Source organism: Anser cygnoides, chromosome 5 (genome assembly GCF_040182565.1).
Source record: "Anser cygnoides isolate HZ-2024a breed goose chromosome 5, Taihu_goose_T2T_genome, whole genome shotgun sequence".
NCBI lineage: Eukaryota > Metazoa > Chordata > Aves > Anseriformes > Anatidae > Anser > Anser cygnoides.
Genome location: NC_089877.1, coordinates 28,636,275 through 28,660,225, shown reverse-complemented (window position 1 = coordinate 28,660,225; position 23,951 = coordinate 28,636,275). Strand labels below are relative to the sequence as shown.

Here is a 23,951-nt window from a genome sequence, read left to right as displayed (position 1 = left end):
TTTACGTTGGGAGCTACATTCACCTCAGGATGCAGGAAATGCCAAAATGGAGAAAGGAAAGAAGTTTTAACCCATCATTAACCTTATTTTGGATCCTGAGACTAAGGATCTTGAGCCTGATAGGTTGAGAATGCTTGATAAAAACCTACAGGCAGGTACTTCTATAGTTATATATTGCTGTTAATCCTACAATGAAGGAGTTTTACTCACTTTTGATCCCATATAGAGTGCCTGGATTTCATTACGGCGTGCTGTTATCAGATTCTTGTAGAAGTGATTTGTGAGGTAATCAGCTAAGAAGTGAGATGCTGCCAAGCTGGGATGCTGGTCAAGGGACTGCTCACTGATTGCAAGGCAAATACCAGGGTCTTCTATTCTTTGCAAAAGCTAGAAACACACGAAATACAATAAATCCCTACTGCATTCCTGCAGAGGATTCTTCATATCAGTCAGTGAATAACAGATTGCTGTCCTACAATGGTCCAACAAGCAAATTAACCTCCACAAGTGTCCTATGTATGTAATGGTGATTTAGATCAACCATTTGCCTACTTATTGCCTATTTGCTCCATTTCATAATCAAAATAACTTTTAAAGTATTCTAGAAGCAAGGTGGAGACCTTTTAATTCTGCATCTTATCTCTCATTCCTTGCTTAATTTTTTCTTTCTTTGATTTTAAAACTATGTAGACTGAAAGAGCCTGCATCTTATTTTACTCTGTTATTAGCAATAGCTCTGTAATTATTAAAACCAGAAGAATTCACACTTGGGTAATTTGGGCACCAAAGCACAACTGACTAATTCATCTTACTACTATCACTTCTGATTCTTCTGCTTAAGCAGCACAAAAGTGCTTCATTATTATTTTTCAAATAAAAGGTGGCTTGTATTTCCATTTAATTAAAGTAGTTGTAAAGACATTTAAAGGTCTTGGTCCAACAACTGGATTGCAAAGCTGTATTTTCATTTAAGTGGACCAAGTGAGAGCCAGGGTCCTGAAAGCATATCTAAACAAATAGCATTCTTTAAAGGAAGAAGCAAAAAAGCCATGAAAATGCCAAATAACACAACTTTCCATGACCTAGTAACTACAAAACAATTTGCCAAAATATGATATACAGACAAAACACGTTTCTGATGATACTGAAATATCTCCAAAATACCCATGTGATGTGAGTAAATGACAGCAACAACAGTTTGGATACCTTGCTCTCAACTTATTTGACCTTGAGATGTAAGGCTGAAAGAATCTCGCTGTTACCTGCAGTGCTTTTTCCATGTCACCTGTCTCCAGTAAGTGGAGAAGGTGCTCACGGTGAAGATTGATCAAGTCTTCTCTTGGGACAGGATATAAGTGCCCCCATTCCTCACACAACTCATAATCCTAAAGAATAAGAGAAAACAAATAAAAAAACACTAATGAAACCAAACCAGAAAACAACCGTCTACCATTTGATACAGCAGTTTCTCCCAAACTTCTGATCAGCTTACAGAATTTCTGTAGCTTAGACTCTCCTCCCCTCATGCAAACATAAAAAAATCAAAATGACAAGGGGAAAGAGATGACATCCAGTTTGCCAGTCGCAACCTGTACTGAGAATAGTTTCTCACCTCACAGTAAGCACACTGACTTTCCAGAGATACTTTTCAAGCCAACCAGATTTACAGCATTACTGCTTATATAATAACCAAGCCTGTATTACAACAAAAGTCATACCATTAAAGTCTTCAGAGTTTTAAGAGAAAAGAGTAGGTTGTACCTCAGAATAAGAGTTAAAGGATTATTAATTACATTTAAGTCTTGACATTAAGCACATACTTGTATTTGTTTCTGTAGCATAGAATTGAGTAAAAGAATCCTTCCTCTCAAGGTATTAATATTTTTTGACTGCTGTTTTAAAAAGCTAGTTCAACAAATTTATCAAAGTTCAACAAATTTTATCAAAGTTTAATGTGTCCACATGCCAATGCCTAACCTTCGCCTTCAGAATGATATTCATGATGGTCTGGGGATCATCAGTGCAGGCTTTTTTCAGATCTTGCCAGTCATTCCACAGAGGTTCGTTTTGTAAATTCAAAATCTGAAAAAGTTTAATATTACTGTAGCACACAAAAGTTTTATCTACAAAAATCAAGTCTAGGAAGACAGCTGAGCTGCTCACATCAAGAGATACTTCGTACAAAGAAAAAGTCTAAAAGGAGATCCACATTTATCTTTAGCCCTCTACCAGGATGATGTAATGCACTTCCACCCCAAAAAAAAGACTGTGATCTTTCTAAGGCGTTAATCTACAAATGGCTCTGCAAAGCAGGTTTGTAAGGGAAGGTTTCTAGAAGACTACATGGCAGTAATTATGGATGAAAGAGTAAACATATACTGTATACTGCAGACGTTGCTGGTGCTAACAAGTGAGACAATCATCAGTTAGGAGAATCACTACCATACAGAGCTCAGCAGGGATTTATTCCTCCTTTACACTCCATCTGCCTTTTCAGTCTGTGCTGAATTGCAGGCCAGCTAGTCTGACTTAACTTGGGTATCTAAACTCCCCTGCAGTTAGAAGAACTGCCTGCGATACAGATCTGCTTATTGGACCAGCAGACCTCTAAACTATGCCTGGATATATCTATACCTCCCAGGCAGATAAAATCATGAATTGCAATGGAAAACTTCCAAAAGTCCTAGCATTGATATAGAATGGAAAAACAAATTATTTGTAAAAAAAAAAAAAAAAAAGTGGCATGCACAAAAGTTTATGTCTAATCTTATTTGCAGACCTGAACTCTCATAGGAGAATGGGAAAGTTATAAAGGGTGGAAGAGTGTGGTAATTGGATACTACAGTAGTGAAAACACATGATGTGTTTTTGGAATGAAAGACTTGAAAAGTTACTACGATCAAAAAAAGAACCAAGGGCCAAATTTTTTTTTTTAAAAGTGCAAGCATATTTTCTCCCTCCTGCCTGCTTCATTTTACTGGTTACTGAAGTAATGGCTTTGTACCTTTTGATAAACCTGAAGTTCTTTCTTCCTGCTCTGCAAGTTGGCTTTTAGTTCATCAGTTATGCCCAAGTCAGAAATGCAATAAGCTAGTATTTCCAAACAGGCATCAAGTGGCCATTTGTCCAGGCAGCGCAGGGCCAGCATACTTCTCAATGTTGCATTTTTTACTGGGAACAAGTACTGCCAACCATCCTTACCTGCAGAGAAAACAAACCACCAGATAAAACTCAGTTTCTGTATTTTAGAAAGATTAAAAAAAAAATAAAAAACAACACCACAACACACCCTCATCTGCACTGGATGGTACCAGCAAAACAAACAGTACGTAGCTGAAAAACCTATACTAGACTCATGCCAAGCATCAGATTCTCAGGAAGCAACCAAAGTCAGCATGGGACACTTGCCATCCTTAGACTCCTAAAAGGCCTGTCTTTTCATGGGATACATCATCCATGTATGACAATGACACTGCTGTAAGAGATGTTCCATTAATACTATGTCTTCTGACATACCTAGCTCTTCACATACAAGTAACACTCACGATACATTCCAGTTCTCTTGTACTAAATAGGTTTTGTGTAAGTTTACTGTCAGGATTTGCAAATTAGCAAAACAGGAACTACACTATCAGAGAAAGCAAATTTAGGACGATAGAAGGGAAGAGATCTGTTTCTGTCTTTGGATTTGCTCATGGACCACTACCTTAGTTTCCACCTCCTGTTTCAGGCTGTATTCTTCATATAATACGAAAAGGGCAGAAGGCAGAGGAATGCAAAAGGAACACCTGACTTCATCTTTCTTACCTTCAGCAGTTGCACAGCTCAGCACAACATCCTCAATGTTGTCCAACTCCTCCACATCCTGACTGTACAAATCCAAGACCTTCAGAGCTCTGACCCAATCCTTTGCAGCAAGTGCTTGTTCAAAGACTTCCATTAATACCTTAACGGCTGTGGTGGAATGCAGTCCTAGGAGAACCAAAGATATGTATGTCTTGCCAGAGAAGGCACTAGCCAAGCTGACGCCTTCCTCTTGCTGATTCTGAAGTGGCTCAAACATAGCAAGCAGGAATTGTTCCAGTATGGGGAACTCCTTCAACAATGCCTCACACTCCCTGGAAATCTGTTCCAAACCTAAGGGCGCCTCCCGTTTGCCTCGAAATTCCATCCAAGATAAACTCGATTTGGAAGTTTTCTGTATATTAGACGCACTTAGACATGCCACTGTGGCTGTTAATTTTGACTGAGACTTCAGGAAGTCCAGGGAGGAGGCAGTGAGCGTGTTCTGGCTCAAGTCAGTCACAGAGGATGGGGCCTGAGTGTAGATGTCCTCAGAGGCCACTGCAGGACTGGGAGTAGGTATTTCAACATCTGGCAGGCAGCAGCAGGCATACTGATGCGCTAGGTTGCTGATGGTTGTCAGAAGCGACTTTGCCTGGCTGGTTTGCCTTGCGCTGCACAAGGACAGTGGCTCACAGCAACAGTTAACAATAACTTGCTGCACATTCAAGTTCAACTCTTCTTTAGCCAAGAGTGAAGCAAGCCTGCAGGATTGAAAACAGAACCAGCTTACCAAACACACATAAACAGTACTTCACAATTACACATCTTCAGAAACATTCCAAATGCTTTGTGAGCACAAACACCTCATACTCCTCACATGAGAAGAGTACAAATCTTATATTCAGTATGAGAAAATTTATACAACATAACATTGACAACTCACAGCTTATGTTGCCATTCCTTTAAAGAAATTATTGAACTTACTACTCATACATTGTTGTATTCAGGTACAAGTCATACTAATAACAGTTCACTATTAGTGCTTTTTTTATTTTAATTTAAGAACTTCTTTGTCAAATCAGACACTGATTTAGTTGTTTGTGATGGAAGGACCTTAGATTACCCAGTTTTACCAGGGCAAGAGCCATGCCCAGCTGTCTTCTTAAGAAGCATTACTGGTATATTTTATTTTGCTGTTCTTTTAAGCTGCAAGTCCAGTGTTCTGAACTATATTACACTCGATTTAAAAAAAATCTCCATAAAGGTTCTCTCTTCACAACAAACGGTGACTGTCAAAAATATGGAGCTGTAGCTTTCCCTAGTAAAAATCTTTGTGATGGTAGAGAAAATACTGACTAAGCTCTCCCTAAACACCAACCCTTGCAGCATTAAGTGACCTACTAGAGGGAGATAGCAAACGGAGGCTGTACTGCCTGTGCTAAGTAGCCAGATAAGATTTCAATCTTAGCTGAGATCCAAAACCATACAGAGAAGCATATCCGAAAAGCACCAACCTGTCAGGTTGAACCTGTCTTTCAAACAAGAGCTGGGAGAGTAGCTGAGATGGACTCTGCTGTAACAGTATGAAAGGATTCCCCACTTTCACTTCTGAGGATAAGTCTTTAAAAAAAAATAAATCAGAGCGAGACAGAATATTTACTACAACACAAACACATCAGCTGAATAGACTGGCCAAGTCTTGTATTAGGAACACAGATTTTAGGAGCCTGAAATCTCTTGGCCTAAGTTCACAAAAAAGTCCATGCTCACATGAGTGAAGTAAAACGCTGAGTAAACTGCAAGGCATGCGTGCTTACAATGCTCCTCTCAGACCTAGCACCACTGGCTCACATTTTAATGGACGTTTCTGAGGAGTCTCTGGATATAGATTGGTGAGTCCATGTCCTATTTGAGTCAAAGTCAGCAAATACGGACAGGAATTCACAGAAATAAAGCTACTTTTACAAAAGCACTGAAAACCTGGCGAGTATTGCTGAAATACCTTTCCATGCACTACTAAGTTATGCTGAGTAACTGTAAACATATTCTCCTAAGTTTATCATTTCCCTTTCATCTTTTAGTATAAGAAAGTTCCCCAGAAATTCACTCAGCCTTTAAATATCGCACATATTTCGGCTTTGGCAATTAGTCATAGAGGACTGGCTCATGTCCATACAGAGGTTACAGTTAGCATGGTAGTGCTCTGAGCTGAATCAGCATATTTGAAAATTAATTGTTATCCTCTTGAGGAGGTATTCTCTGAAAGCAGTACTCTGGTATTCTATATTATCACAGCTCAATTAGAGACAATTAAAAGAAAAACTTTCTCCTATCAGTGAATGATTCTGTTCTTTTGACAGCTTTATATGCTGGTGATGAGTTTCTTTTCACATACCACTATCATCAGCCAATTCTGTAAGAAAAATTCTTCCTGGTTACCTCTGTGCAGCTGTCTGCACACTCTCTTCCTATCCCTATGGAGCAGAAGAGCACTGGTTATGACTAAGGGAGCTGAAAAGCACACAGCATACCTATCCACTGGATGCAAGAGTTATCCTTGCCTGCAGGGTAGTGATCAGAATTTTGGGATGTCAGGAGTCATTTGCTTTGTTTCAACAAAGCCCATAATCTGGGTCAGCAGTTAACATTACTGTTCTGATTTACCCACTGCCATTAGCTACTTTTATCTTAGCTGTTGGTGGCCTGCGTGTCAAGAAATTTAAAAAGGCAGTGCAATAATAGAAATTAAATGATCCGAACTACACAGAGGTTGCAGGCCTGTTTACAAGGGAGACATTTTTATATGGTTACTTCTTAAAGTCAGAGAGACTACACAGCCTGGCTATCTTCACCTATACTCAGCCTGTCAGACAGAAACCCCTTACCTAGCTCTGTATTCAGACTTCGTAACACAACAGCAACCAATGTAGTAACATAGTCAAAGAAGATCTTCACAAAGTTTGTCTTCATGTTGCTTTCTGACATGGGTTGGAGATGTTGGTCAAGAGTTCTCAGCAGGAGCTGCGTTTGACTCCAAACTAGGTGCTTCTCCAGTTCCACAGGTTTCAGAGATGCCTGTTCCACCAAGGTGCCAAGCAAGCTCCCTTTAGAGTCTGGTTTAAAAGAAGAAGCACAGATCCAAGATGCAGGTCAGTGTTAAATGACAAAGGCAGGGGGTGGTGGAGAAGGCTGAGAAAAAAAAAGTGAGAGAAATGCTTTAACATTAACAACCATGGTTCATCTAAATTGGTAACCTTGCATCTGGCAGCTTAGAAAAGCCTAAATATATCTAATTATGTGTCATTAACAGATAAGCTTATACCAAAACACAGCTGTTGACCAGTTCCTATGCCCCAAAACATTTAGTCCTTAGAGTTCTCCTAACTTTTTGCTCATTAAACATACATCTTTAAATGTTTTATAAACACCCACATGCCATTTAGAAGTTTGATGAATGCAGAAAAGAAGACACAACAAAAGATCCCATACTATAAAACAAAGAGCTCTTTGAGAAAAGGCAGAGAAAAGACAACTCTGGAAGACTCCTTTAGAAAAGGATGACCCATCTTTTAATAGCTTTATGAAAATTGGAAGGTGTATTATGTTACAATAGTTTTACAAATTTATCTACTTTTTGTAAAAGCTAAGGAAAAAGCAATAGTAAGAATACACCCAGCTAACTATAAACTGTCAGGGCAAAATATACTTAAAGAATTCTTTGTTACAATTGAAGAAAAATAGCACAAGTAACCTCAAATGTACTCATTTACATTTTCCTTTCTTCTCTGGCAAGCTCTGGTTTAGCTCTGAAGACGAATGCTTGGATTATAGGAAATACAGACCGATTTTACACTTTGCATTTATGAATTTAAAATACGTATTTTTTATGTACAAGTCAGAGCATTATTAATAGATTTATATTTTTCAGGATGGGACAAAGCAAAAAGTGTAGATCCATTTGTCAGTCTTCATGACCACAAAAATAACTCACCCACAGAACGTTCAACGTGTGTCAGTGCTTTTAGAATTTGATCCAGATGTTGTGATAAAACAATCTCATTAGTAATGCTTTCTTCAGTCAAGGCAGGATAGCAAGCTTGAAGAAGGTCTACTATACTGCATCGAAAATAACTGCCCATTTTCTCATCTGAGATCTCTACAAAGAAGGAGAAAGAAATACCAGCTATAACAAATACAGAACTATGCTTGCACAGAAAAATACCCGCAGAACTAAAACTGTATTATAATATCACTAGTTTGCCAAATTCAGAGTGATTCAGTTTATTCAGAACTGAGGTTGAGTGTTTTTTGTCCCCCCCCCCAAGTACTAAGCTAAGAAATGAAAAAAACTTAAGTTTTCCATTGCAACAGAAGGCAAGAATTTGAAATAAGCACATTCCAACAAAAAAGCATAGCAGTAAAGCATACTACCTGGCTTGGACTGCCCTTGTGATGTGCAGGAATAGTTGAGAATTTTACTTAATTGCTGAAGAACTGCTGGGAAACCCTTTAAACCTTCAGAGTGCAGTAAAACAAAGTCAGGTCGGTGGCCTGAAAAAGTCATGGGACAAAGACACAAAATAAAAGTTTTTCCTTTTTCCATTCCTAATACAAAAAGCACAAAATGAGATTTCATTAAGACTCAGGTGTTAGCACAAACAATATATTATACAAGGGCATTTTCTACAAAAGTCAAAAGCCTACCCCGAGTTTCAAGGCTGTTGAAAAGTCTTCTTTCTGCTGTTTCCAAAAGCTGTTTGCACGTCTTCCAAAGATGGCACTGAGTACAAGCTAGGTCAAATGCTGCCATTGCTGAGGGACTGAGGTCCTCAAGGACTTCCCGGAGAGGATCAGTATGCTCCAGCTGGATGTTGTTGATCCAGAAATTTTCTTGGAGAGTAGGGGCAAGACTTCCAGAAGTTGCAAGCAATTTATCAGTAACATCCGAGATGGAATAAAATACCATACCTACATAAGTCAGCAAAAAACACAATCACTAATTAAACAGGATATTTATCTCAGATCCTGGCATCAATAATTGTGCTCCAATTCTTTAAGAAAATAATTCAGTAGGTGACCTGCTTTACAAAGCATTTATTACAGAATGGATAAAACAAACTGGGCATCAACAGTAAATTCAAGCATTCTTATCTTCTCTGTCAAAGAAGAGCCACTTACACTTCCGAACAACTATTGCACTCATTCTGACAGTATCCAAATTGTTTCCTCCTGTTTTCCACTTCTGCCACATATTTTTTCAGAGGGACTCTAAAAACGTCGTCCTTACCAGCCGCTGCTGCATTCCCAATAGCTTGCAATGTTGAACGGCCACTGCCAGATTTCCTGATGCCTCCGGTGCCATCTGATGCTTGATTCTCAATATTGTTCTCCACTCTGGCCATTTCTCGTACCGCCTCTTGGTAGCGCTCCATGAAAACCAATTCGCCATAGCAAGGTGAAGTATCAAGATTAAACATCAAAGCCACCTTTCAAAAATAACAATAAATGTAATTACAGAGTGCTTCAAAAGAAGTTTTCAAAGGTCAAAGAGCTTTAGGGATTTTTAAAGGAAATGAGGGGATAAAACAGATGCTTTATCTGAAAAACATGCACTAAAAGCAGGCTAAAATAGTCCCTTTTTTTTTCCTGAAAGTGTAAAAAACGGGGCCTTAAAGACCTTTTCAGCTTTTTTTTTTTTAACGTTCAGCCATTATTTGCTGTAAGAATTGAGTTGAATTAACTTTCATTTCCTATATCTTTCATATAGACATGATTTCAATTTACTACGTTGCAAAGGAAATTTAGTTTATTTCAGAGGCATGACTTGCTATTTTAAACAAATTCTTATTCAGCAAGGAATATCTTCTAGAGATTTAAAGACAATAGATAAGCATAGCTATACAAATTCCTGATAGCCAACCAACAAGAGAATGCAAACCAAGCTTGAATTTGTTATCATTAGCAATACTGAAATTCAGAGTAACAAAACAAACCAAACGCTTCTTGATCCTTTAAGTAGGGAAAATATGAAGTGGCCTACTTGACATCAAACAGAACTAAGGAACTGAGCAGCAGCCTGCTGCTAGTGCAACATCTGAAACTGTATCAACTGCTTCAATATTGCTATCTGAAACTCAGCAAGGTCGCTGCTTTTTGCAAAAGATGAAATTGCTGATACACTTCAAGATATTTTTCAGAGCATCAGCCCAAAAGCCACACACAAAAAGGTAGCCGTGAGACAATAAAGAGCTACAGATGTGCAGGTTGTCAGTTTCAAGTCTCTCTGCCTATTTTCAGCACTGTGAATTTTACCCTCAAAATGTACCACCTTCAAATAAATGCATTCATCACTTTGGCTCCATTTCGGGTAAGGAATACATTTTCGTGTTCTTACTGAGCTTAAAAGTAGCAGACAGTCATGATTTTGATTCACTGATTAAAGCTTCCTCATGTGGTTTCACATGAGTTCCTCACATTATTCATTTTGCTGAAAGACTCAGCTTGGCCAGCTCCTATCAAACATTTTCATGCTTTGGGAACATAGGCTTAGACGAGGCATTTTTATACAATAGGATAAAAAAAACAGCATCCTTGGTACAATAGGAGTATCTTTGCTCCTTTCACTTGCTTCTACTGCTGTAGCGACCCCTTCACTTGGAATGAAGATGCTTCAGACTGCTTGCTAACGCAGAAGGAACAGGAACTTCATCAGTCATCATAACCTCAAATACCAATATCAAATTAGATTTTAATTTGCACAAAATACATGCAACTCTCTTACCTGATGGGCTTCTACAAAGTTTCCTCTCAAAACACAAGAAACTAATAGTGATTCTGGTGGTGAAAGCATCATAGGAATTAGGGGGTTTTGCTGCTGTGGTCTCACTCTACTCTCCAAATTACTTGAGCCAGACACATTACTGGTACTTCCCTCTATAAGACAAGAGAATTAATCAGTATGCTATTATGGAAAAACATTTCACCTGGTAACAGCCAGCTAAGAGCTAAGAGCACTTCACATATATAACACAAAAATATAGGTGCAGAATTGCATGGAAGTTTCAGGATAGAGGACAACATAAACACCTTGTTCAAAATTCTTGTAAGATTTATTTCCCTGTTTGGTCAGAACCTTCAGTTTGCATCTCATGCAGATGTAACCCTTCAGCAGCTATATAATGCAGATGCAGTGCTAAGGCACTGGTTCAGTATGGATAAAGGAAGGAGTCTTTAAGTACTGGACCTATTAATATCAAATCGGTATGCCTAAGCTTCTTTTCAGTTACATTACTACTAATCTATTAGCTTTTTTGAAGGTATGCACATCACTACGTTTCATACTGTTTCCTGCAAGCCAAAAATACCAAGGAAAAAAAAGTTTTCCTATTCCAGAAGAGACATATAGTATTCTAATTAGAAAAAGTCAGACAAAAATGGGAGCTCTGAAATTGAAAAGTTCTACTTCTGTCCTGCAAAGAGCAGTAATTTACATTGACCAGTAAGACGAGTATTTCATCATGGCACATCAACAAGACAAAGGAGCACTACTTTTGTGGCTTAATACCTGAGGTACTGGTGCTTAGCTCGCTACTTGTACTTTCCAATGATGGACTGAAAGTTCCCTCTTTCCCATCTAAAATGGAAACAAATCAAAATCAGCACGTGAAATGCACTGTGTCTAGACAAGGTAATTTAAATTTATTGCAAACAACAGTTTAGGCAACTGCAAGAGACCTTGAGAAGTATCTCACAACAGAGATACCAGTGATGTCTATGATAAACGCAAAAACTGCTAATCTGAAGAAAACACTAGGCAAGAGACTATTTTGGGGTGGCCCAGTGATGGATGACAGATACTGTAAAGCTTCTTATTTCTAAACATCTGACTCCCAAACCAGACATACATTTTAAAGGCTAAATAAAAAAAGCATGAGGAACCAAGCTTTCTCTTACAGCTGTCAGTGAACCGTCAAGTCATGAAGGTTCCTGTGAATTTATACCTTAGATATGATTGCAGTATGAATGAAAATATAGCAAACAGTCATTGGATACAGTGGAGGAAGGGAAGAATTGGTCCTGTCGTTGCAAGGTTCTCCTCTGCCCTCCTCAGAATACGTATTAAAGAATTTATTTTCTTACCTGAACTTAAAACAATCTATCTTTTAGCTGTGCAGGTGAGCTTCAGGGAAGCAACCCAATCAGAGTGGAACTGGAGTTAAGACACTTCAAACTAGTTAGGAAACTAGAGAAAATAAATCTAATAAATTAACCTCTCTCTTCTCATCTCTAACCTCTCCCTGCTCAAGTCTAATTGCATTCAGCTGTAAGCTCAGCAAAATGACCTGCAATTCCGAGACATTTTCTCCTAGTCACTTTCTCAACTCACCTGTTTTGTACCTTTGAGATCTGCTTCGCTTCTTAAAGCTGTTGGACCTAATTGAAGAGCTGTATCTGCGGGAAGATGCAAGCTGATGTTCTGTAAAAGAACACAGTAAAAAAACACGTTACCAAATAGCTGGACAGCCCACAAACACAGTTAACTGAAAGTGCCAAACACAAAGCCTACCTGCAATTCTGTTACTCATCACCACCTTGTACCGCCAGTGAGCTTCAGAAAGGTGTTTGGAAAACTGTGACACACGACTTCCAAAGCCATCTCTGCTCGCAGAAAGGTTCAAGCACTCAACAAGCTCCAGCTCTTCACGAAGCACATTACTGGAGTCCCATGGGAGAGAACTCTGAATTTCTTCCAGCTGGTTGAGGAGCAACGTGAGGAAGGCATCCATGGCTACATCATCCACTAAAAATCCAGTGACACCACTGGTGAAGTGTTTTAGATCCAGATAGCTCAGCCTAGAGGCCTCACAGCTTTTGCTGTGCAACTCTGAGTCAGGAAGATCTCGGGGATCTGAGTGGACTGTCCGAGCAGCTAACAGATGACTCTCTAACTTCTTTTCAGCCTTTACTAGGTGCTGCGGACTTTCAGAGGCAGAAGACCGCCTACTGATACCGCTTTCTACGCCCACTGTACAACTCTTTTTATCAAGATCATCATCCTCTGCATAGTCCTCAGGTAGAAAATTCTCACTATGGAGGTCACTGTAAGAAACAAAAAGCAAGGAGAAGATGTTCTCCAGAACCTCCAGGCGCAGAGGAGCAGGAACACTCTTTAAGAACTGGTGACACTTCGCAAGGTACTGAGGAAAGACCGAGGAGCAATCTGTACATGTAAAAACAAAAATAAAGAACACTTACAACACTTCCCAGGAATTCTTTCTTCCTATCTTTGTCCTCTAAGGAAATTCTTGAAGATGCAACTGCCCAATAGCTCAAAGCCCATCATTCCTCCACACATCAAGTACATACATGTTCAACATTTTACATTTTTTAAAAAGATAGCATGCCTCTTCACTCTCAGCTGCACCAGTCACCACCATGGCCAACAACATGCAAACTCAGATTACACCCATTTTAGCTGTAAAAAAAAAAACAAACAAATGCACAAAAACACCACACAGGTTTTGGGAAACTGATTTTCTGGGAAATCACAAGCTCTTACAAAATTATCCCCACCAGAAACATCCTGTATCTAATACAATTTTCTTTTTGCATTACGTTTTAATCCAATTACTCAAATGTTTCAGAACGCAGACCCTTGTTCTATCCATATCTATCACTGCTAGAGATAACAGCACGTCACAGAAATGCCATTACACTCGTTTGCAAAGCAGCCACAGCCCACCGAATAGACAGATAATCTGTACTCCTAAGTGATAATTCAGAACTCAGCAAACGGAGGAGCACAAGCTACTGAACCTGAGAAAGCAAGCCAATCACCTGCTGGTTCTGCAGAAGTTGCGTCTTCAGGGCTATCGCCAAGAAGGCTGCGTATGCAATCTTTGCACTGGGAATGCTTATGTGAATTCACACAGAGAGCATAGATAGCATACTTCATGGCGCAAAACGCTCGAAAGAGCGCCAGGTTGCGTTGCTGACTTAGGGTGTTAGGGAGCGGTGCCACTGTGGAGGAAAACAAGGTTGGTGAGGGCATAGGTGGTTAAAAAACCAACAACAACAAAAAAAAAAGAAGTTAATTTTTCTTCTGCAGTTCCCACACAGCAACTCTTTCCTGGACTTTATTCCCCAGTGCCACTTCCCTCCCAGCTTTCCTCTACCTCACTGTTATTTATCAACATTTAAAAAAAAAAACCCTTTCTGAAAAGGAAATTTTCTGCAGGTTTGTGTTGCAGGACTTGGCTACAGCATAGAACAATCAAAACCTGTTCATGATAAGTCTCATTAGAAGTAAGTGGTTAAGCTGCACTGCCGCATTCACAACACAGAAGGAATCCTGTCTGGTTCCAACATTTAAGAATTTTGCATTCTATCACACAACAGATAAGCAGAGAGACAGTGAGACTGGCTGTGACTGTGGCGAGATCAGAGTGCCACCACTTCTCAAATCTGTACTAATAAATAGATGTTGCATTTTGATTCTATCCACAATGTCTGGCAATATTTACCTCACATAACCTGCCATTGATTAAACAAAAAAGCACAGCCCCATAGTTGTCTTTGCACAGTTATGATGTGCATCTTAGAGATGTACTACACCCCCTCCCTTCCCCTTTTTCTTTTTTGGAGAAAATGAGGTGTCGTTGTCACATGCCAGAGGCATGGTCCCTTCTAACTACAGCAGAACAAAGCTGAGCTGTAAACAATGTAGAAGTCACATCATCATGCCCTTTGCCCAGGAACATAATACACAGTCATATTTTCTGTTCTGCTGGCTTTAGATGAATCAAACCACCATGCGTTACATTAGTGCTAGAATCCACAATCTTCCATTCTTATACAGGGAATAAATTGCACTTCTGCCTACTGTCAACACAGAGGAAGCATTCACAAAGCATTTTAACTAGAGACTGGTTTGATGTACTGGTAACGTCCCCATTCAAATGCTGAGACTGAACAGCATTACCTAAAAAAACGTTTCAGTACTGCTCTCCACAAGGTTTAAGCATAGTTTCAAATGAAAACATCAGCCTGAACTCTTCTGAAAACTACAGAACAGCCGAGACAAAGCCCTGAGCACTCAAACAGCTTAAAACCCATTATTCCCTAGCACTGCAATTCTAAATAGCAGCAGTGGTGGAAAACATCATATAGACAGCAGGCAGAACTGAGAAAACACCCAAGTACGAGTCCTTCTCAGAACCCACCCGGACAGACCAATGCTACAATGCACCAGCAGATCTCCACTGTTACGGAGCACCTGAAAACCTCCCAACATCACTGTCTTAAGAGGACTTCAGGCAGGCAAACCCACAGGTCTGATAGACACAGGTCTATGAAAAGCAAGATGCTAGCTGGACATACTGTTAAGACATACACTGGTAATCAAATGCAAATTTAATACATTTTTGCCTGCCACATAGAAAGACACAGACGCACTCCATCCAAGTCGGTATCTGTATCTAAACCAGCCCTTTTCCTCGCAACTATACTGAAAAAAATAGCCTGCAACTATAAGCACTTGCCTTTCCTATCCCAGAAATACTAACATCATATTCTTGAATTCAGTAACTCATGTAGAAATTTCTTTTGTTACTGAGACTGATCACACACAAACTCGTTTTATGCACTAATCTGGAGAACAGAGGGTCTCTATCAGGGAGTGTAGTGATAGGACACAAAGTAATGTCTTTAAACTAAAAGAGGGCAGATTTAGATTAGACCTTAGGAGGAAATCCTTCACTATGAGGGTGGTGAGGCACTGGAACAGGTTACCAGAGAAGCTGTGGATGCCCCATTCCTGGAAGAGTTCAAGGCCAGGCTGGATGGGGCTTTGGGCAAGCCGGTCTGGTGGGAGGTGTCCCTGCCCATGGCAGCAGGGTTGGAACTAGGTGATCTTTAACGTCACTTCCAACCCACACCATTCAATGATTCTATGATCTGAAGGGTGCCTGCATACAGCTGTCAAATGGTCTCACTACTTCAGTTTCACTACTGCAGCTAACAGATGTGTGTTAAAAGAGGAAGAACGGAAAGAGAGAGGGGTGAGGAGAGAAAAATGCCTGTTAGCACTATCAAGTCAGACAAATCTAAACTTCATGACTCCAATCCTCTCTTTAAATTTCAAAATACATAATTTTAAAGGAGATTCTGTTAAACTGTGTTTATAGAATTATCTGAATTTTACTGAAAAGAGAGGGAGAATTTGTCTTCCGTTAACTAGTTCCGTAAATTAAAGTGATCTGAAAAAAAGAAGAGAAACCACACTGTAGCTTATTTGCTAGTCATGCAGCCCCCAGAAGATCTGACAGGTCTGCCTCTTCCTGTTGTTGAAATATTTTTGACAGAAAAGAATAAGCTGCAATCAAACAAGCGTACAAGAACAGCCACTTCTAAGTGAACTAACATGCTTGGTAATCTCAAGTAATTTTAGGCACCAATCTGGAACATGGGAAATGAGAGAAACAAGGAAAGAGTGATGTAAAGACAGACTGTAGTTAAGTCTTACGGATTTTAACATTAAAGTAGATTTACTAAGATTTAATATTAAAAGGGGAAAAAAAAACCACCACCATTTTGTATCTTTTCAAAGTGAAGATGTTACAGTATAAGATATTGCCAGTTTCATTTGTTTTTGCTCGTTGGTTTCAAATTGATGCACCAATATTGTGCACCAATATCGTTGGTGCACAGATAGCTGAAATCCAAAATATATACTTACTGATCCAGCTAAGGGTGTTATACAATATGTAAGTGACAGTGAACAACACATAAGATAGTTTTAGAATTAACTCAGTTTAAAGCAACAAGAGGAAGACCATTAAATACCTTTTCTGAAACAAACTGGTAGGAAGTATGAATACATTCTGAGCACGTGCAAAGTCTTGATAGATACTTGAAAAGACTCTTTCAGAGGTCTAGCCTTGCAAGATCAAGAGAGATCTCACAACTCCTTTGGAGACAATTTAGTTTCCAAAGAAATCTAAAGTAATTTCTACATGCTCTCTAGTTTTCTCCCACAAAAGAACTGATAAACAGTATCTTCCCTATTCAGTAGTAGGTCAAAAGAACAGACTCTTCCTGGCAGAAATACTGATACACCAAGTATGTGCTGCTCAGGGGTTTTCCTGTGTTCTCATTATCCTACGCATTTACCCTGTGACTGTTGGTCTCTAGCAGGAACTTTTTGAAGCAGCTCAATAACATCCTCTTCATTCAGTGTAAGAAGATTAGTGAGGTGATGGAGAGAGTACACTGCAGTGTGGCAATCTAGACTGTGCAAGTGTTGCAAAAGAACCTTCCTTGGGATAGTAATACTGCAAGAGAACAAACAAAGAGGTGGCACACAGATTTAGGTCTTTCAGCCGTGATTCAAGATATATCCCCTCTCTAATTCAAATTCAACAAAACTACAGCATTTAAAGTAAAACAAATAGTGTAAGTAATGCCCATGACACACTTTTAAGAGCTTGCAATAAGCAGTCATGAGATTATTTGCCAAAATTCACAGAAAAGAGCACAATTTCTACTTGCATACATAAATTGACTAATAGGCAGCTTTTGCAAGATCGTTTGGAAAGACTTCTTCTATTTTACCTGTTTTGCTGTATGCACCATTCAAGAACTTCCACTTGAGCCCAGAGCCCATCGCAGAAATCTTTTAGTACCGAATCATTGCACAGATCCTAAATGGAAAGACAAACAAAAGAATCCCTTTACAACAAATCCTCTTGTCAAGCAGCAGAACCAAGCCTATGTCACAGGTGTGGTGTTCATAAGACTCCTTAATCCCAGGGATAACTTTCAAGTGCAGAAAATTCCCAATTCTGTTACAAAGGCAGCAAAAGACGATCTATTATGAAGGAGCATCGAAATCAGCCTCCATTCCATCTACAAATCATGGAAAGGTGTCTACATCCCTTTTCAAGGTTAGCTTTCAAAAACAAAACTCATGATTTTTAAAACAGACTTTAACCTCTAGAACTAATTACATAGCAGAACAGATGATAAACTGGGCAGCAGACACTTCTCCTTTCCGTGTGCTCTTCTACTACAATGCCTACCTGTTAAAACTAGATCTGAGACTTCCACTTTGCAGAGGCTACTGAACAGACATTACATGGTAATTTGCTTAAGGCAATACTAGACTAGATCTGCCCCAAGGATCCAGCAGCACAGGGCTCCCTGTCTGACCACATCTGTCATTCGAGCCACTTGCCTGTAGGCAGACATCATCTGAGCTACAACTACATGCCCAGAGTTAGAACCAACACTCTACTTTGAAGAGGAAGACTCCTTCCAAATAAAGTGGATCTTTCAGTCACAGCTCCTATGATTGACCACCTTACTTTGAAAATGGCTCTGGGAAATTTCCAAGCTCCCCAGTTACTTAACACGTTAGTTGTGACTAGAATTAATCACTATCCACTGAGCAAAATGACATTGATCAAACATCCCCTGGCTCTTTTCAAAATTAGTCATAGACTGTTACTGACATTTTCTCTCTTACATTAACAGCGAAGGGCTGAACAGCTCACGTAAGATGAACTTTCACAATCACCTGCAAAATCATACTCGCATCATGGCTGAGGAGTAAGAAGAAAGGCAAGTGTTCAATGCTGTTATCTATGCCAAACTGACATCTTAGTTTAAGTTCCCTTTTAAGAAAGATTAAAATGGTCACTGGAAACTCCCTGTTTTATATCTTTGTTTAAAGAAAAATCGTGATTCAGGTTCTCACAATTTGAGGTTGCAGCTTTTTCTTCTGGCAAACCAGAAAAAGAAAAAAAAACTCAGGAACTAACAACCTAAGCAAACAAATTGTATTTACTGGATACAGACCAGGACATTGCCACTTGCTTTCTGCTGGCTACCTGAGTTTTGTGAAGAGTCCATAGCAATGCTTTTGCCGATTCCAAGCTTTGACAGTGAGTCCATCCTAGCAATACCAAGAGGCGGCTAAGGGGGTTGAATTCTCTCCGCAATAAGCTGCTCAGGCCTGAGAAGTCTTCTCTTTTCAGTAAAGTTAATGCTGTCACCTAGAAAACAAAACAAGAAATATTTATCTTTCCAAAATGCAAAGATTCATAATGCTTGCTTGGCAGGTTATATAAGTGAGGAGACATTTCAACATTAGTTTCACTAAAATGGTGAAGCAATGTATCTGGAACTTTCCTAAACTTGTATTTTACAAGCCATCACATTACTCTTCAGTAAAAATGAGGAAAGAAAACCATAATTTCAAATGTTTCCTATAGAACCACCTCACAATCCTTCACTAGATTACCATTAGGATCTTTCTATGGAATATGTCTATGCCAAGGGCATTATATAAGAAACTTGACTTAGCAGGTTGTCTAGAAACGGAACTACGTTCAACCTCAAAAACTTAAAGTCACATTAAAACAGTGACCACCTACCTGGATTCTATTTTTTCCATGTAGATACATTCAAATAATTTAAATCATACCAGAATATCTTTTGCCAAAACTTCATGCTCTTTAAACCACTAAATTTCACCTTGCCAATTCCTGAATATCAACTGCCCCAGCTACGAGCATCAAAAAAGCAAAGCAACCAGTTCAAGGCCACAGGGTAAATCAACAGGTACATTCACCAAAAGTGCAAGTAGAACATAGCACTTCTCAAGTCCTAAAGATCTAATCTTCAGTCGTCATGCAGATGAGCTTTTCAAAAAATCACGTCAAATGCTTTAAGTTCATCATACAGCTAAAAGTAGGGGAGTTATCACCAGTTATCTTCTTGTTCCTAAAAGTCATTGATCCTCGTAAGTACTATCTAAAGAAAAAAGCCTCTGTGCATCACCAAGATATGGTCAATACAAGGACTGACTTCAGCTACCACTGGGATTCCCTCTTAATGGTTTTATGGCCATACCAGAATCTGTTCCAGAAAGTGCTTGCTGCTGCTCAAGCAGTAGAAATACGCAGTCTTCCAGGAAGCAACCTCCTTGGGATCTGAGAACAAGTTCATCATGGCTCGCTCTGTATCCAGCTGCTCCGATGAACCTAAAAAACATTATCAGATTACCTTACAATGCAGAGGGGTACCTTTGAAAGAAGGTTGTTGTTAATTTAAACTGAGAAATCCTCAGCATTTTCTTGAATACTAATGAGTTGTTATATATTAACAGTTCAGACTCTCAGATATTGTTACTGGATAATGACAAAGCCAAGCAAAGAAATGTGGTAGAAAAGAAAGAGGACAGATAGGAAACCGGATAGTTGTTAACCTAGCGGAAGCCTGTTCAGTGCATGGCTTGTTTGCATTAGCTCAGGTCACACTGCATTTCTGTCTCCCCTCATTCTCATCTTATCTGGATGTTGCATGAATTCTCACTTCTGTGCTGAGACACTGTGCTGCTTTACAGGGCCTAGCAAAGACTTGTCCAGCACAGGAACTTCTCAGATCTGTACCAAGTGAAAATTCAACTACTCCCAGTAAGAGCAAATGCGTTCACATCTCCATTTCTCTACCCCATGAGGAAGCCCTAACTGTGATTACTACCAGAAATGGCAGGCTGCCACAGCACACCAGCCTGAACTTCCCTTCAGCAAACCCTGTGAGTGAAAGGAAATGAATTGGCCTGAAGTAAAACATCCTCCAATACTGATGACTCTGAGCTGGAGCTGAACCAGTAAGAATTTTACATACACGTGAAAAGTCAATTTTCAGTTACAAGCAAGACCTTCAGCAGGAAAAACACTGAGCGGATTAAAATAAAGCACAGTAAGGGGTGACAAAGGAAACGTTCACACAAAAAGGCAGCAAAGACCACAGAAACATAAGCAGCCTGGTTTTCCTATGCCAGACCTTTGCTTTTAATCATTTTAGCATCACCTTTTACAAGACTCTATGGCTTGTTAAGGTACCTCTTACCAAAAGAATTGCCCAATTCCTTGACAACTTACCTGTCTAATGCCTAACCAGGTTTGTTAAACAATAAATGAAAACAAACAAAAAAAGGTAAAACAAACCTTTTCCTGTTGATTTTGACACCAGAAATTTTTCTCTTGTCCTTTCTATGAGAACACTGCTATATAGGTTTAACAGGCCGTGGCTCTGTTTCCTCAGCATACAGCTTAGGAGCTTCTCCTCCCTCAGCGGGCTTCCCTCAGCCCAGCATACATCCAAGAGCTCCCTGAACAGGTGTCGTACTTCATCAGTCTGATGCTCCACCTCAAACGTCACCATACTGAGAGCAGAATAAATAGTATCTACTAGTTCTCTTTGATCTACTTCTGAAATCTCAGAACCGCACTGAAGCCTCTGCAGAGATTTCAAGGAGTCGCGAAGAAATTCAACAAAGATGTTTTGTAGAGAACAATATTGTTGGAGTGAGGAGCCGCGTGTCCCTTGTTCCTCCTGGAAGAACTCCAGCAGGGCTTGTGCCCTCTGTGGAGCCCGTAACAAAAGCTTCCGGAGAGCTGAAACAACATCCAAACTGAATCTGTGAGAACAGCCATCTCTCCTTTTCCTGTCAGCAGTGTGCTTGTTCAGGGTGCATTCAAATGCTTCAAACAGCTCCTGGCAGGGAAAGAAAAGAAAAGAAAAATACACGTTTCAGACTTCATAAGTGATATTGTTATTTTCTACCAATAGAAGAAACTTGAAGCCAGAAGTTAAATCAATCTGGAAAAATCAAATTACCTAGGAAAACCATTAAATATGGTCTACCTTGTCCAGTATCCCCCCTAGAAGAGTGGATATGCCAGAATACACAACGAAATATAAGGAATCCTATAACATACAACTACGCTACGCTGGCCATGTGCTCTTAAGCAAGTTCACACCCATTCCTTAGTTCACACAAGCGGCTCCTATGGAACGGCTGATGCACTACCCTATTCTATCTCTTCGCAATACACTAACGTGTCTGTATCTTCCTAGGTCAGTAAGAACATGATGATTTACTGTCCAGGCTTTTTTTTAAATCCTGCTTTCCTTGATTCGTATAATCTACCTACCCACTGCACTGTCCTCATTAACACTAATTTTTCAAACTTGGCTTCTGAATCTGTTGGCCAGTTTGAGCCATCTTGCTGACTTCTCTCTTATGCAACACTAATTTTTCTTGCTAATAGAAGCAATCCTACAGTTCTAGAACTAGGCAGTGGAAGACAAACAAGCAGGAACAATTAGCACTCCCAAGGAGGGGTAGTAAGGCAAGGCACAACTCAACCATTATACTTTCTAGTTAGCAACAGCTGAATAGCAATTAGGCAGCACTTCTGTTATTTCTGTAACTGTGTGTGTTATCCTCACCTGGAGGAGACATCTTAGGGAATATGGAGGGGAGAGGTGGTTCGTGTGTACAGAAATTAGAGGATTGGAAGACAAGTCCACAATCTCCTTTTATTTGCTGGATTAAAATGTAACTCTACCTACTGTCATGTCTCTGAAAGAAATTGTGATGAAGAGATGAGGTTGATGAATCTCCTATTTCTGCGCAACGCTGCGGATAATGGTGCAATCTTTCATCTAATCTGATCTGGAGTCTAGACGGTAACATACACCAAATTCATCAGTCATCAGTAGACTTTAAACAGATTTATTTTAATCAACAGTCACCTTATTTACCTTGCCTGCTTGCTTTCATCCTGTAAGTGCTAATTCTGCATCCTTATAGGAATATTGACTGCCTCTTCCTTATTCACATTAAGGAGCTCCAAATAGCCTCTGAAAATAAGTTTTAATTTTCCTCTTAGAAAAAATCTTTGACGAGTTAGAACCTATGTAACTGGATGTGACATCCGAGGACACTTCATATGCCACATCAGGTAATTCTGTTGCAACCAACATCATACTAGGACAGCTCCACAGTTAGAAGCTCTCCTGATTTTCTGCCCTATACTTGCTTTTGATATTAATCTATTTTTGCATGTTTCAATGTGTTTCTCAAGTAGAGCAGTCTGTATGTAAAAATTAATGGAAAAATGGCTTCTGGATCTCAGTCATACTAATCAGCAAATAATATCACTAAAAACAGTACAGCACTCAAAACCTCCCAGGGAGAGGGCGGGAAGGTGCAGAGGTGATGGAAACCAAGATTTTAGGAGAAGGAAAAAAGCAAATAGACATACATTTCAAATGCGCTTGCTGACTATGGTTTCTTTTGGCTCACAGTGGGCTTTGTGATTAGGACATCTACAGATGTCAGACTGGGACAAGTAGCTGGCATCAGTACTGAAGCATGTTAGAAAGACCTTGAAGAAAAGCTTGTTCCTTGCCTGTCGACAGCCTCCTCTCTAACCAGAGAAATCACTTCCAGATACATTGGATTAAGTTAAAACAGGGAGCTGAATTACAGTCTCTTTCAATTGCCTAGAAGATTAATAACACATTCATATCTCATGGAAAGAAGGCTGCTGAAAGCATCAACTTTGATTCCCAAAACTGACAGTTTGGCATTCTGCATATCGGTAATGAGAAGGGCAGGCTAAGCAGCTCACCTTTAGGACTTCCTCAGAGACATCTTTCTGCAATTCTTCCAAGAACAATAAAAATTCAGTTTCTCTCCGAAGAACAACTGGAACAGTTTTCTGAAACAACATAAAAGAATGGGGAAGATGTTAACCAGTATAGCTTTTATTTACCTGTATTATCATAACTGAATCTTAGCTATTGCATCAACTTTTTGAGGCAGACAAATCTGTCTCTGAAGATATCTAATTCTCATTTGAAGACTTCTAGATCGCACATCTAGAATCTGCTGCTGCACCAGTGGATTCCATAGAAATCAGAGACAAACATAACTTTGGAAACAGAGAAAAATGACACTTTTGCAGGAATTACAATGCCATCAATTCACTAAAATAGTGAAGAAAAAGTGCAAGTCTAAGTAGTGACAAAGACAAATGAATTAAAAAAAACACAAAATGATCACAGGACCCAGTGTACCAATTTAAAAAAAATAATCTAGGAAAAAAGACTCTTTTTTACTCATGAAGCAGGTCACACTAGTCATTCTGACAACAGCAACAGAGCAAGCACAAGTTATACTCCTTCAGCCTCTAAAGCTTATAAAGAATTGTCTGATGCCTGAATTACTTCTTTATTATGGTAAGAATGGTGCTACAAAAATGCAGAAGTTGATAAACTCATGCTTTCCAATTACAGAAATGCTCAAT

The 23,951-nt window shown here is 39.4% G+C and overlaps 1 protein-coding gene and 1 long non-coding RNA gene across 7 annotated transcripts in view; one reads left to right on the top strand and one right to left on the bottom strand.

Annotated features, from left to right (window-relative positions):
- The window catches only part of ZFYVE26 (zinc finger FYVE-type containing 26), a 59,580-nt gene that overhangs the window by 33,055 nt on the left and 2,574 nt on the right, over nt 1–23,951 (bottom strand). For all 6 annotated transcript variants that reach the window (XM_066997690.1, XM_066997691.1, XM_066997693.1 and 3 more), the window contains exons 4-25: nt 23,274–23,363; nt 20,799–21,348; nt 19,699–19,829; nt 18,675–18,839; nt 17,398–17,486; nt 16,957–17,117; nt 13,624–13,806; nt 12,353–13,006; nt 12,173–12,262; nt 11,351–11,419; nt 10,568–10,719; nt 9,074–9,272; nt 8,491–8,754; nt 8,218–8,337; nt 7,778–7,942; nt 6,672–6,899; nt 5,301–5,406; nt 3,808–4,547; nt 3,005–3,201; nt 1,978–2,082; nt 1,263–1,385; nt 211–387 (exon numbers count right to left, since the gene is read on the bottom strand). In XM_066997690.1, the coding sequence (XP_066853791.1) occupies nt 211–387; nt 1,263–1,385; nt 1,978–2,082; nt 3,005–3,201; nt 3,808–4,547; nt 5,301–5,406; nt 6,672–6,899; nt 7,778–7,942; nt 8,218–8,337; nt 8,491–8,754; nt 9,074–9,272; nt 10,568–10,719; nt 11,351–11,419; nt 12,173–12,262; nt 12,353–13,006; nt 13,624–13,806; nt 16,957–17,117; nt 17,398–17,486; nt 18,675–18,839; nt 19,699–19,829; nt 20,799–21,348; nt 23,274–23,363 (4,758 nt within the window). The remainder of the gene's footprint in view (nt 1–210; nt 388–1,262; nt 1,386–1,977; nt 2,083–3,004; nt 3,202–3,807; nt 4,548–5,300; nt 5,407–6,671; nt 6,900–7,777; nt 7,943–8,217; nt 8,338–8,490; nt 8,755–9,073; nt 9,273–10,567; nt 10,720–11,350; nt 11,420–12,172; nt 12,263–12,352; nt 13,007–13,623; nt 13,807–16,956; nt 17,118–17,397; nt 17,487–18,674; nt 18,840–19,698; nt 19,830–20,798; nt 21,349–23,273; nt 23,364–23,951) is intronic.
- Nucleotides 21,985–23,310, top strand: LOC136790897 (uncharacterized). The gene is made up of 3 exons (XR_010831764.1): nt 21,985–22,423; nt 22,530–22,601; nt 22,948–23,310. It is a non-coding gene; the product is annotated as an uncharacterized lncRNA (long non-coding RNA).